Source organism: Pholis gunnellus, assembly GCF_910591455.1.
Source record: "Pholis gunnellus genome assembly, chromosome: 15".
NCBI lineage: Eukaryota > Metazoa > Chordata > Actinopteri > Perciformes > Pholidae > Pholis > Pholis gunnellus.
Window position 1 is genome coordinate 14,666,052 of NC_136542.1, and position 14,137 is coordinate 14,680,188.

The window sequence follows — 14,137 nt, forward strand, 5'->3', positions numbered from 1 at the left end:
GGACACCGTGTGCTGTACCTGCCCTCCTCCATGCCCAGACAGACACTGGGAGAATCAGTGGCCTTCGCTGCGGAGACATGGTCGTTTTCGGGAATCTGCTCGCCGTCCTCCTGAGGTTGCTCCGCCGGGACGTAGGCCATGCAGAGGATACGGGACTCCACGTTGAAACACTCGGTCACCTTCGGGCTGGAGCTCTGCATGGCCACGATGGATATCTGGCCCATCTGGTTGGTGCAACTCGCAACCTGAACAAAGATCAGAGACACCTTTTGTTTTAGGGATACTTTCATTCATAATAAATAAAGAAAATATAGCCCAGTTAAAAAACGGAACATCTTCAAGGGTTACACAGCATGCGCAGTATAAGCAAAACAAAGCAGACAGCGCTTAACAAATAAGCATTCGACTGAAGTACTCATGCCAGAGCTTGCCAATTCAAAAAGGCAAGATCCAATAAGACCGATACTCATCTGTGACATTAAATCATGTTGAAAACAACCAAAATCTAACAGTTTATATCTTACCTCACCATTGAAATAACAAGCCAGCGGGATGTTTATATCTTTGACAGACCCACGGTTTTCCCTGACGGACTGAATCACTGCATGAGCAGTGATTACCACGGTTATGACACTCATTGTTTATTTTGAGAAAAACTTAAGTACTGAATCAATCATTTGCAATCCCAGATTCTTTTCCTCTCTAGGGGACATTCGAACATTTTAATTGAATATCAAAAACTTACCATCTGTACATCCAGCACTAAAGCAACACTTTTTTAGTGAAAAACAGCTTTCTGCCAAAACTAAAAGTCAGACTCACTGAGAGAAACGTGGTGCGGCTTAAATCATCCAAGCTGCTGAAAATAAGGAGGACTGCGAGACTATTTGCCAATATACAGTTGTTAAAGCCTCTCAACACACTTAACTAAATCCTCTCATCTAAAACTTAAGATTCCAGGGTTGAAGGGCTCATGAGCGTGTTCTTCCTCTGGGGTGGAGGAAACCCGGAGATTTGTAGGCAGCTGCTCTTCATTTTGTGCAATTGTCGAAATGTAAGCGAACACCTCGCTTCTTTTTTTTTTTTCATGAGCGGAGTAGAAGAAAACGCCTCACCCAGACACAGCCATGGCCCACGACGGGAGTATCTGCTGTGCTCTCCGTGTTGATGTGGGGCTCTGGATTGTGAACGGCACATTCCACCTGTCACAGAACGGCAAGAAAGAAAGAGAGGATGAGAGGGAAACATGGTCGGACGGGTGGGAATCCACAGGGTAAATAAAAAACAGGTGTTCAGTTAGTGTCAAGATAAAAAAAAACTCAAAAGATGTCTGAGAGGTTCAGCCCTGAAGCAAAACACCTACATGAGACTACATGTCATTTTATACTGTGAGAGTGAGAATTCAAATAGACATAAAGTCAGGTAGAAACAGCCCACGGTACGGTTATATTACCAGCCAGCGTCCGACAACAAGACAACTTTACTCTGACCAACTGACATCTAACATAAATCACTACTCTCAGAACCTAGTGACCCATACGGGGGTCGAAGTTAGCCAGCTTCATATACACATGAATGAATGTTTCAAGCCAGTTGGGTAAATCAATACTGGTTACATATGAATTAATTAGCATATAAATACAGAGGAAGATTGGGTTTACTTCACTTTGGTTGTTTTGTCAGTGCAGATAGAACTCCTTCTTAACAAGTGTGACATTTCTCATCAGCAGTAAATCCTCTCGTACCTTCTCATATGTTACGTACCCTTTTACACGGCCAACACACTCACCTACACGGAGTGAAAAACAACCAAGTGATATTTACTGGCCCGTTTAGTGCAATAACGTTTAGTGGAATAGACGACGACAAGGTTTAGAAAGGAATTTGGGATTTTTAGATGTCATATACGGGTTAAATCTCACTTAGACCGTCAGTTCACGTTAAATCGCAGAAACTCTCTCTGTTAACAAGCCACACATGTCAACGCTGTAATGTGAGCATTGGCCCGTACGGAGATGGAACCCACAACCCAGGCATCACCAGCACCACACGCTCATTGACTGAGCTAACCTTCTTTTAAGACCGTTATAGGAAAGAAAAAAGGTCTCACCTTGAACTCTTGGAGTTTTGACATGACCACGGGCATCTGTCGGAGCAAGAGAGGGTGTTTCTGCTTCTTGATCTGATTCCCATCCTCCTCTGCGAAGAACCAGCCCTGCAGGTTGTCCTCCTCTGATGTAAACCACAAACCGGCACTAGATTCATTAATGTGCACAGTATGCAGTAAATGTTTTTGAACCACATGTTATCGGAATAAAAAGACTCCAGGCAACACATTGTAATGGCAGTGGAGTGAACAAATAGATAGAAACAAGTCAATTAGGTAAACAGTCGTATTTTATAAAAGCACGCACACACAATTGAAATGGTGAAGTCAACTGAGCAGCTGAGACAGTGGCGGTGGACTGTACCTAGAGCCAGCTTGGCCATCTGCAAGTTACTGATCCATGACTGTTTGATGGCTGGGCTGAGCGTGTTGAACACTGCACTGAAGTATGTTGGTTTACCCGACCTTGCGAAAGGAAAAACACTCGTGATTAGAACCTGAGGAGAAAACTCCAACCTTAAACACGGTTATATCTCAAATATATGATCGATGCATTGCAGGAGATAGTTTTTTTTAGTGCCTCCACTTTCTCTCCTTCTCCTCCTTGATTTACTTTACATATTCTTGTTTTTTTTTTAAAGCTGTATGTGATGACTCAGCACAACAGTGACACACCGACTGGACAGAAGATCAGAATTCACAACTGCAAGCTGCTGCTGCTGACGACATTAGACAGAATGGTAACAACACTTTTACCTTTCTATTCATTACAAACAAAAAAATCTGCACAATCTGTTTGTGGCTTCCACATCACGCCAGTTTACTAAGTTAATATTTAATCCATAAAAGTCTTCACATAGAGCTTTAAAAAAGGTACTCATGTTTGAATATTCATCTATACACACACACACCAGTCCAGTGTGTGAGCTCAGCATCTTTTAGGGTAAAATACCCGATATGTTCAAATGAACAGATCTCTGTGTGGCTTGAATCCAAGCCGAGGGGGCACACGAGTCTGCCCATTCAATGCTGAGTGACTAAACAGACTGTGACAGAAAAGCGATACAAGTCAATGCCAATTATCATTTCTATCAGCAGCTCATGTAGGCATCGTGTGTGTGTGTGTGTGTGTGTGTGTGTGTGTGTGTGTGTGTGTGTGTGTGTGTGTGTGTGTGTGTGTGTGTGTCTCCTGTCATTGGCTGATTGTGAGAAGAAGTGTGTTGTGTGCTTTGCGATTGAGGGATCAGGGGAGGAATGACAGAAGCACAGCTGTGTTTCCAAACATACCCGTGGATAATCTCACCCGCTAAGAGCAGCAGGGGTGAGGGATAGGGAGAGGGAGAGAGAGGGAGAGAGCGTGTGAAAAAGCCAAAAGGATATGCACCCGTGGGGGACCACGTGCCGACAATAACAGTGTGTAAATATGTGACATGTGCCTTTGAGTTAAGCAACAGCTGCAGCCCTGGGTAGCCTTTGGTTGCAAACACTGATGCACATTTCCTCCCCTGAGATTCATGGCTGGGATTAGAGCTGGTGGAGAAACTTGTTTATCCAAATATCCAAATGTGCTCTTATACTCTCTGCTAAAGCTATAGGCACAAGGGGAGGTGGGAAGGATAAAATATGACAAAAGGGGACAAAGACAAACCCAGGATAAACAAGACACGGGTGTGTGTGTGTGCGTGTGTGTGTGTGTGTAATACAAACTTGTCATGTTTGCCAGGCAGCTGGAGCTGGATCCTACACCGGTCAGCTGCCCTGATCTCCTCCTCCTTCTTCAGTATCAGCCTCTGCAGACCTGATACCCAATCCTGGGCCACTGTGGGGTTCACATTCTGTACACAGGGATATCGGAGGGATAGAAATAAATCATAAAAAATAAGAGGGAAAGAGAAGGAGGAAGAGAGTCATGAAATGAAGGGGGGAAATAAGTGACTGTGCACAATAATGGGAATAGGAATACAACTATTGTACTTCAGAGCATTTAAACATCAGTAAAACACATTACATTCATTTATGACACAAACAGAAAAAGCTGTGACTGAAATGCAATCCAATACATTACATACGGACATATTTCTGAAGCTGAAAGTTGTGTTTTTGTATTGGACTGTATGTGGTTTCTAGCATCTTTGCTCCTCCGTATTCTTTAATCGAATAAAATGCTGTTGACAGTACAGACGTATCATATAACTGTAAAATCATACATAAATAACTACAATAGCCGTTTAACCAAACTGAAAATCTTAATTGCAGTATATACTTCACTGTCTTATACATTGTCATCAGTCTTGATGGACAAAATGTATGAAGAACCTATCAGTATATTTAATATTACAAGGCTGTCAGTGTCATTTAGGTTAGTTCATTTAGTGTTGCCCGGCTTCTTTCTTTCTTTCCTTTCCCATCAAGCTCTCCCTCCCTCCATCTCTGGGACACATGTCTCTCTCTGAGAGCCTCTCTGTTACTCTGCCTCCCACTCTGCTTCTGACAGACCTACCAGCACAGCACAAACACAGAACACAGCCTCTCACACACACACACATGCTGTGCCCTGCAAACTAAACCTCCACCCTAAGAGCACAGACGTGTGTGTGTGTGTGTGTGTGTGTGTGTGTGTGTGTGTGTGTGTGTGTGTGTGTGTGTGTGTGTGTGTGTGTGTGTGTGTGTGTGTGTGTGTGTGTGTGTGTGTGTGTGTGTGTGTGTGTGTGTGTGTGTGTGTGTGTGTGTGTGTGGCCACATGATATGACTTAAATGGTGCAAATCAAGACTTAAGAGACTCCTTGTCTCCCACAGACAGATTGCCTACTCTGGCACATTCCACGGTTTAAACATTATATGGCTTCATAGCAGCCCAGCCCTTATGGACATCTGAGGGGAAACACGATGAATGTGATTTTAAAAGTCCTGAGGTACATGGGAGGAACATTCGTCTAAGTTAACTTTTGGAAAGCTTCCAACAATATTAAGAGACAGTGAACCTATTCCAACTCTTAGTCAAAATAACTATAATTATTTATAATAAATTAAATGTATGACATATTCATTTTTTTGCCTTTGTAATGACCTCAAAGTTTGTTTTTTTTACTTACTAAATATCAATTCCCTTTCAGACATGATAAACTGACGCTTATCTGGATTAATATGACATTTATTTTTATACGCACCTTTATTAAATAATATATATATTATTTATATATTATAAATAAATATATATAAAACTTCCCCCAAGGGACAATGAAGACTAGAAGTGTATTGAGTTCAACTGATGTGACTTTAGCTCAGTGACAGTACCTGGTAGTTGCCTTTGAGGCTGCTGATCATGCTGGAGATCTGGTTGACCAGGCTGAGGTCATGGATTAGGTTCTGCAGATCTTGGTACAACTGACCGGGGCCCATGTACAGCTTGTCTACAGAGAAACACACAAAAGCAAAACATTCAAAAAAACGGCTTCATTTTTTGTTTTCGGTAATAACTTCTACACTCTGAATAACTTGCAAAGGATGTGAAGCTATGCTGGCTGTGCAAGGACGAAAAAAAGTGTTGAAATGAAGTGTTTTTTTGTCACAAAGCTTGAATCAGCTCATATTATTAAGGTGCTTTATAGTCTCATTTTCAACTCACAGATCGCGTTGACTCATATATTTATATTTGAGCCGGAGAGAATAAACACACAGCAGTGAAAAAGAGCTGAGACCTAAAGAGCTGCTACAGTCCCCTTGTAGAACGTGTGATACACAAGCAGCAACGAGTGAGACCAGCCTGATGAGAGAAGCAGTTCAAATTGGACTAACAAAGACGAAGATCAATAAAGGCTAATCAGTCAGTTTCCCACGGGGAGCGGTCACGGCTCTGCAGGGATTCTCACCAGTGTGCTCGCTTGTGGAGCTTTCAGAGGTCAGCGTGCATCATCCTCACTGTTCTTTACTTTGTGTACGAATGCTGCAACAGGTACGCCGTTGGGTTGTTTTGCCTCTCGCCATTTTTTGCACAAAATATCAAACCTCACGATGCCATGTGATGCGATGCGACCGTTATTGTGCCGTATCAAAAGGAAACAACGGCTTGCTTTGTGGAGCGCTGAACACTAACACATAGCTCATCAAAGGTCTGGCAGGCCTTTGCGTTTTTCTCTCGCTCTCTCTCACACAAACACACACACACAAAGATAATGAGGAGTAGTTTGTACAGAACGGGGGGAATGTCTGTCAGTTGGCCAAAATTGTCAACAGAAAAGTTATCCATGTCATTCAATCAAACAGCTGAATCAACAAGTACAGGCCTCTTTCCAATTAAAACCTAACTGCAAACCACATGAACCATGTTTATGTGTGTGTGTATCGGTGACCAAACGGTTAAACCGCATCAGTCTCTGGCACCAAAATGACTTTGTTTGCTGCTGCCATTCTACTTCTTCTTCCCCCTTCCTTCCTTCCTCCTCCTCATCCTCCTCCTCCTCCTCCTCCTCCTACAATAGTCACAGTCCGCCTGGCGCTCCAAACTCCATGGCAACCCAGTCCAGTCCTCCTCTGAAGGTCTTGCTGACTGGCCATTCAGGGGACACTTCACCCCCGTTTGTGCGTCGCCAAAATCCACATTTGTAGGTGGTCTCTGGGAGAATTACTCAAAAATGTCTCCCTCTGAGCTTCTACACAGGAGGCTGCTCACTGCCACCGAACTTCTCTGTCGTCCTTACACATGCATGAGCAGCCCTGGACACAAAAGGCGCAAGCAGAACACAGCAGGCCTACAGTCGTGTGTAAATGGGTTTTAGATTTCTTGAATGTCTTCATGGTCAATTACCTCTCATTGCATTTCGTTCACTGGCTCAAATCATAGCCACCTTTCAATACAACTACAGGTCACGTGTATTTACTCAAACCATTAATAAGATGACGTGATAAATGTACTGTTGGAGTGTGTTGTGCAGTTTTGTCGCCATGTTTTTTTTTTTTTTCCTGCCCTCTCTAAATGGAGCTGTATGCAATTTTCATGGCTCATCCGTCTCAGCAAAAAACGACTCGGAGGGTTGAATTCAGGTCAGGGCAGAAATGCTGAATAAACCTCTCATGTTTTCTCTGTGCTGTGTCACGCTTGGAGCAAGTGCAACTACAACAGCTCATGTATCAGTGTCACATGATGGAGCACAATCCTAAGACTTCACTTAATATTCATTTGTTGGCATCGTCTGTGCTAGACTAGGAGTATATTTCCTCCCGCATTTTCAACCGTCTTTTGCTGTACATTGTCTGTACTTAACAGTACAAATGATAAGACCGTTCCCACAGACAGAACTGCCACTGTGTAACTCCTTTCAACCTGGGTCCCACTTCCTGACGGCTCTTTGAGAGAGTGCCAAATGAACAGGAGTTTGTCAAACAAATCAAGCCTGACGGGCAGCGTCATAGGAGACATGGCAGTCATCCCAGCAATTACACACTTCCTAAAAACAAACAACATATCTACAAAATTACATAGTGACTGATCCGCAGGACAATGTAAGGGCTGCCTGGCGGACTGATTGCTATGCAGTGGAGAGAGGAAGAGTTGAACTAAGCAGAAGGACATGAAAAGAGGTGACATCATGTGCTGGAGAACCTGTTCATTGTCACAGAGCTGCTTTTGGCTGCACACAGTCGGCCGAGAAGCAATTGTTTCCACTTGTTGAAGGTTCCTGCACAATGCACACATTTGTATGCACACAGACATCCCCCAGAGACACACACAAAGCTGAAGTTGGTTGGGGAATAGCTAAATCCGAACGAGGGAATAGAGCGAAGGTCAGCTTTTTTTAAAGCACGGTGGTCAGATCACATAATCTCAATATCTACAACATCTAACTCACTTAACTGCTATTTGTAAGAACAAAATAATATATTTATACTCGACTGTATCCTTGTCCGTTTGTGCCATCTGTTACTTACAATCACGCAATTGCTCGACTTTTCAGACAGCTCAGTGAAGTATCGGAGAGAGACCGAGGCTCTGAAAGAACATGGGTGCAATAGAGAGGGTGCCAAGAGCGGCTTAAGTGAAGGTAAAGGAAAAAGGGTATAAAAAGGCAGATAAAAGAAGGCTACAGTATTCTAAGGCTGTGGAAGAGGGGAAAGGTGGAATAATCTAACATGGCAGGTGGACTGTCTGCTACAACACATAAAAACCACCAACTATTAAATGATAAATGTGACACCTGGCTGCAAAAGACTGATTATGTAACTGGATTGCGGATGTTAGATTAGAGGGCGATGGAGAGACGGACGGAGCGAGAAAAAGAGAGTGAGCTACAGTGTGCAGTGTGTTTTTCAGTGGTAGCGATTCCAGCCCACTAGCATTGGCAACCGACAGACTGAGCCTCCGACCTCAGCTTGAATACATAAGACCTTCGACATACCAGGGATAATACAGCATCAAAGCACTCACCACTTACCTCGGCACAAACAGAAAGAAATCTACATCCTGGAATAAAAACTGCAGAGCTCTCACCACAAAAATATACACTTTCGTCATGCCTCTTGTGTGTGTGTTTTTTTAAAGTGGCTGAGCAGCTGTCTGCGACAGGGGAGAGCCCAGTGGAAAGACTGAAATCATTGGACTTGGAAGGCAGCAGACCAGAGGATTGCAGAAGGAAAAAAGTACACAGTCGGGCTGGATGGCCTGGGCCAGACTGAGATGTGAATGTGCTACAGCAACGATCAAATCTCTCTTGACTACTATAGTTTTTGCAATGCTGCAAGCAATATTGGTAGCTACATATAGCATAGCTAATAGAGCTATACTTTAAAACCTGTGACAGTGTGGTTCCTACTTGGCTTAGCGTTGATGACCACCTTCTCCCCTGAATGGGACGTTGGGTAGCGGCTGTTGTCGGCCATGTCCTCGCTGGATCCGAACTCCAGCACTTCCACGAAGCCCAGAGGCACGCTCCACTTCAGGAGGAACTTCTGGTCGGGTGGGGCATTGCCGCTGCCGCTCCCACTGCCATCCTGACACCTGGGTTAGAGCCGACAGAGAGGAAGGTCACGTGAAAAAAGTGGCTCGTGTTCATGTTGTTCGTCTCTTTGGCACCGTGTGAGGAGGAAATGCGAGTGCAAGAAAAGATCGGTGCAGTTTGAAAGATAAGAGGAGGTAGACGTCACTCATCTAGAAAATCATTTTTCCAAGAGGCAGTATGTGGTGACCGTCATGTTACAATTACAGGACAGAAGCTGAAAAAGCCGCGGAACGGGGGCTTCTCCATCACTCTTGGCTGAAAAGCAAGCCACAGTGGGTACATATGGGTCCAAACCGCCAGATCCAGTGTGGTCAAAAGTCACCCGAGGTCACCAGCTTCATACGTGTGCCGACCATCTTTCTCTACACTTCAGAGTCTCTTTAAGATAGATTCTTACCGTCAGGAAATCTTACTTACGTTAAACACATTCCTTTAAGTGAACTATACAAACAAGACCACAACAAAAATACACACACCACAATTAGTTTCTAAATTTGTAAAATAGTAAAGAGATTATAGGATATGGCGCCCAAGGTGCAAATTAGGGGGCAGATTAAAGAACAGGTCTGTCTGGTTTGCGGGCACTCTTACCGGATGTTGGGCGTGGCACACATGAGAACGTCATTGAGCAGGAAGAGGCGTCTCTCCTTGGTTTTGATGATTTCACCACGCTCGTTGTAGACCGTCTCCACCATGTCGTCCGAGCGGATCAGGTAGCGGCTGCCATTACTCAGAAGCTAAGGGACCGGGATGAGAAATGATACGACGTGAACGCACGTAAAGTATTTAGCGGACAACACCAAGCTCGGTGAAGAAAAGTAGACCACACGGAGACCAAGAGTACTCGCGTCTCACTGGTTCACACAAGAAAACAATCCGAATGCATTTCAGCTGGTGTATTTTTTGACTCTGGGTACCTTTGTCACATATCGCTTCTCCTTCCCCCATGTTTCCTGTCATTCCCGCCTGTGAAACCATCCACTTTTGTGTGAAAGCATACAATATGTGGCTATCAACAGAGACTCTCGACGATTAAAAAGGTCATGATGAACTAAACTCCTCTGCCTCATACAGGGTATCCTGTAAACACATGTTTCTACACAGATGCCAGAGTGGGTGGCTGCAGATAGACAAATAATTACACCTTGGGGAGAGCTGGTATTGTGTGCCTATGTGCGAAGCCGCGCGCTAAAAATATGCTATTCATGCAAGAGAATACTTGAAAAAAAAAAATGTGAAGTGCCGGATGGCCGCCCACACTGGGACGGAGAGAAATGCCACAGCATATGCTCAAAGACTTAAAACATCATCAGCCAAAATGTGTGCACTGACGGAGCGATGAGTAAATCATCAACTCAAACCAATCTCACGTGCAAGAACCTCATGTGTCAAGAACACTGACTGCGTTACGCTACAGCGTCGTACAGTACGATGATTCAGACCCCCCCCCCCCCCCACACACACACACTGAGCAGTGGGCGGACCTTGTTGAGGTAGCGTTCGTTCATGGCCTTCGCAATGTGGCGGATCTCGCAGCGCTGGTCGGCCTCCCTCTTCTTTTCGTTGAGCTTCTCCGCCAGTGTCTCCAGTTCGGCCAGGGCCATCTGCAGGGGCAGACGGTCTGCGTGACCCACTGGTGTGTTCTTCAGCATGTCCTGATGAGGATGCACAGAGACAAGTCACACTTTAGTCATCAGTCGCCGATTTATACACACTGAGGACCACTCTCCCAGTGTTTTCTGCATAATTGCGTCCCAACAGCATTTGAAAGCATGCTCTCTCTGCTTCTCATCCATTGTTCTATATCTATACAGCACACATCCTCATGTCATGACTGATGTTTTTTTTTTTATAACATAACGTGCTCTTACACATGTTTTTTACGAAAAGAATAAAGCAACCCAGTGTCCTATATTTTCTGAGGTCTTCTGCAAGAGGCACAGGAAAAGTCAATATGCCGAGGCAAGATTAAAAAGAGATCTGAGGAAATGATTTCCCCTGAGACCATTTCTCTGGTTGGTAAGAACTTTGAAAAACAGAGCGCCTTGATTTATGTGTACGGCACTCCCTCTGCTGGTCAATGGACATACCACACGGGCTTCTAGATTACTGTAAAATAAGAATTCATCAAACCTGAAGGAGCAGAATGAACTGTGGGAATCTCTGGATGGGTTTCATCATCAGGCCGTACAAAGTCATCCGGTCGCTGCTGGTCTCCTGGCGATGCTGTAGGGGAGAAGACGGGTCACTGCAGTGTAGCGAGGAACCAGTCCAACGGTTTTTAAGAGGATGCATTAGGACTTAAAAGCATGCCAGCAGGGTACTGAGTTGTATTTACCAGGCTAATCCAAGTACTTTTGAGTACATTTATTTAGCATTTATCTGTTATATGTGTGTAATGTAATTAGCGGTCTTTAGCGCAAGAACAAAAGAACAGAAAATCCAAAGCGAACATGTATTCATGACACTGTTTCAACAGTTTTCTCAAACCTTGAGGAATTCCAGGAAGCCAGGTTTGGCGGCGCACGTCTTCCTCACCACTGCCATTGCAGTGCTGAAGTTGTTCACATACTCACTGTAGGCATCCAGCACCATGGACTTTGAGAACTGTGGAGGAACACAGATGTTTAAAACGCATTACAGCTAGGGTTGGGATCTTCTTCAAAAACATTTTTTTTTTTGTATTTGTTGAAATTGTCATTACATCCCGACAATCATCAATAAATCAAATGCTCTGACAAAAAAAAAAGAAAAGCGCTGTGGCTCTCAAGGCTGAAATAAGCCCGTCCAATTATTAAATGTGGGCCTATCACTGCGTGTGTGTATGTGTATGCATATACACACGCAGGTGTGCAAGTTCTGTTGTTTTATGATGGGATATGAAATATGAGGTGACAGAGGGTAGTGAGCAGACTTCAGATGGGTCTCACTGCTCCTCTGATGTCATGCCAGGAGTCGATTTCCTTACAAAAAACCAGGAAGTGGTGTTATGAGCAGGGACTGTGGGAAATGAGGCCCTTTTGTTTTGAGGATCCCTGCCTCTGAATCGCTAAGCAGGAGGAAGGTGGACTACATGCTATAAGAGAACAGACTTCAATTTCTGCATCTGCATGAGAGAGCATGCGTCTTCTTGAAAAAAAAAAAAGAAGCTTTACAACCCCAGCTTACCGATGCAACAAAGACATCCCCGATCATCTCCAGGCCGTCCCACTCAGCAACGCGGCTTGCCAGGGCGATCTGGAACAGGAAGTGGCACTGCAGGATCTCACGCACCCGATAGAAGGTCATCTTCAGCTTCCTGTCGCTCAGCAGCCTCGGCTCCAGCTGGGACAGGGGCTTCTCATATTGCTGATGAAGCAGACAATGTGAACTGTGATAACAAACCTTTCAAAGTGGATTTGGCAATCAGCCGCAGCCGCACTTGCTTACCTCTAGTATCCTTTTCAGTGCATCAAGATAGTTCTTCTCGCTCTCCAATATAGAACCCAGTATACATCTTCTCACCAGCTGTGGAGGAAACACACCAACCCATTCGGCATGGCTTTCTTAAAAACGGCAAAAGAGTTACAGAACTTGGGATGGACGTTGAAAGGCGCGTTTATTACCTGTTGCTGTGAAAGACCCGCTGGTGCTGGACACAGCACGGGCTCAACATTGAAACAGTCCACCTCAATGAAGAGTTCAGACTCCTCGTCCTCAAAATAGGCCGACTTCCTCTCTGAAGGATTAAGACGAGAGAGCACGTAAAGCACCAGGAATACACGACGGCAATGAAACAAACGAGCCTTCATGCTGAAGAGACAGAAAAATGGAACTTTTTTTACATTAACACCGGTGTAGCATAAACAAAAAAGCTAAGTGGGAATGTGTACAGCTAAGGGAATTTGCTGTTTAATAGAGCAAACTGCATACCATGACAGAATGACTTGGTTTTGATGAAAGAGCGTCCCTTCTTCACTGCAGCTTTGGTTTTCTCAAGTCCATCTTTGGTCCCTTCCTTAGCTGCCTTCACCAGCTTTTGCATCTTTGATGAGACAAAAACACACCATTATCTACATCGCAAAAGTAACACAAATTCTACATGTGTCTACACCTGTGGCTGAAAAAGCTACTGAACTCAGCTAAGCAGGACGGGAGCGGTGTTAAGAGGAGGGATGAAGATAAACGGCAGGTCGTGTGATACAGGACAACAAGGAGAGCAAAGTCGACCAGACAACGACACAGTGAGTGGGACATCAGCTGAAAGGAACATATACTAGAAATACAGAAGGACAGCTTTCAGTTACTTATAATAGCACAAACTCAATCGCTTCACAACCGCCAATGCACGAACATATAACGAGACAGGTGAGTGCAACAGACAGGGAGGCAAATTAATTGAATGCAAACCCATCACCAGTACCACCACCACCACCAGTCATTCACATTGAGCAGGATGAGGGGGCCGGGTCAGTGAGAGACGCCCAGGGTGAGAGTTAAGGGTTTGGGACTACTGTCTAGCACAGGCAGGTGAGGTGAGCCCTCAGGTAGTTTACCTTCTGCTCGTGTTTCTGTTTTAACTGCTGCAGCTCTACCGTTCCCACTGTGTTTGCCATTAGATCTTTCATCTTTTTCTCATAGTGTTCTTTCAAGCGTGTCAGATCTTGAGAGAGCTAAACAAAAGCAAAGCAGGCGTTACTGGTTATGGTTTTGGAATGACCTCGCACCGTAGATCTACCAGCAAACTCACTTTAATCTTGATAAACGTGTTGCTGGACTGCTGTCCGCTATCCCCTTACCGAAAGATTATTCTGCGTAACTCATTTAAAACTGTGAATCAGGGGAAGAAATGTACTTTTCCAAAGAGCATGCCTTGATCTGATGACTGTGGGCATTTTTTTTTTTTTTTTACATATTGTGAAATGCAGTTATACATTAATCTGACTCAAATAAAATATAACAGTGACAGTTTCTGAAAAATTGTCTATAACCAAAATACCATTTGGTTTTTGTTTGACTTTTCTTTCACAATGTTGCCTTCATTTTGATAAAGTCAACA

At 44.3% G+C, this 14,137-nt stretch overlaps 1 protein-coding gene across 1 annotated transcript in view; it reads right to left on the bottom strand.

Annotated features, from left to right (window-relative positions):
• arhgef10 (Rho guanine nucleotide exchange factor (GEF) 10) overlaps window positions 1–14,137 on the bottom strand; it is a 43,475-nt gene that overhangs the window by 13,728 nt on the left and 15,610 nt on the right. The window contains exons 9-24 of the mRNA XM_079174229.1: window positions 13,635–13,751; window positions 13,012–13,123; window positions 12,705–12,817; window positions 12,529–12,606; window positions 12,268–12,447; window positions 11,590–11,706; window positions 11,233–11,325; window positions 10,584–10,754; window positions 9,691–9,836; window positions 8,914–9,098; window positions 5,402–5,517; window positions 3,815–3,942; window positions 2,472–2,572; window positions 2,111–2,232; window positions 1,116–1,202; window positions 19–245 (exon numbers count right to left, since the gene is read on the bottom strand). Of these exons, the coding sequence (XP_079030355.1) occupies window positions 19–245; window positions 1,116–1,202; window positions 2,111–2,232; window positions 2,472–2,572; window positions 3,815–3,942; window positions 5,402–5,517; window positions 8,914–9,098; window positions 9,691–9,836; window positions 10,584–10,754; window positions 11,233–11,325; window positions 11,590–11,706; window positions 12,268–12,447; window positions 12,529–12,606; window positions 12,705–12,817; window positions 13,012–13,123; window positions 13,635–13,751 (2,093 nt within the window). The remainder of the gene's footprint in view (window positions 1–18; window positions 246–1,115; window positions 1,203–2,110; window positions 2,233–2,471; window positions 2,573–3,814; window positions 3,943–5,401; window positions 5,518–8,913; window positions 9,099–9,690; window positions 9,837–10,583; window positions 10,755–11,232; window positions 11,326–11,589; window positions 11,707–12,267; window positions 12,448–12,528; window positions 12,607–12,704; window positions 12,818–13,011; window positions 13,124–13,634; window positions 13,752–14,137) is intronic.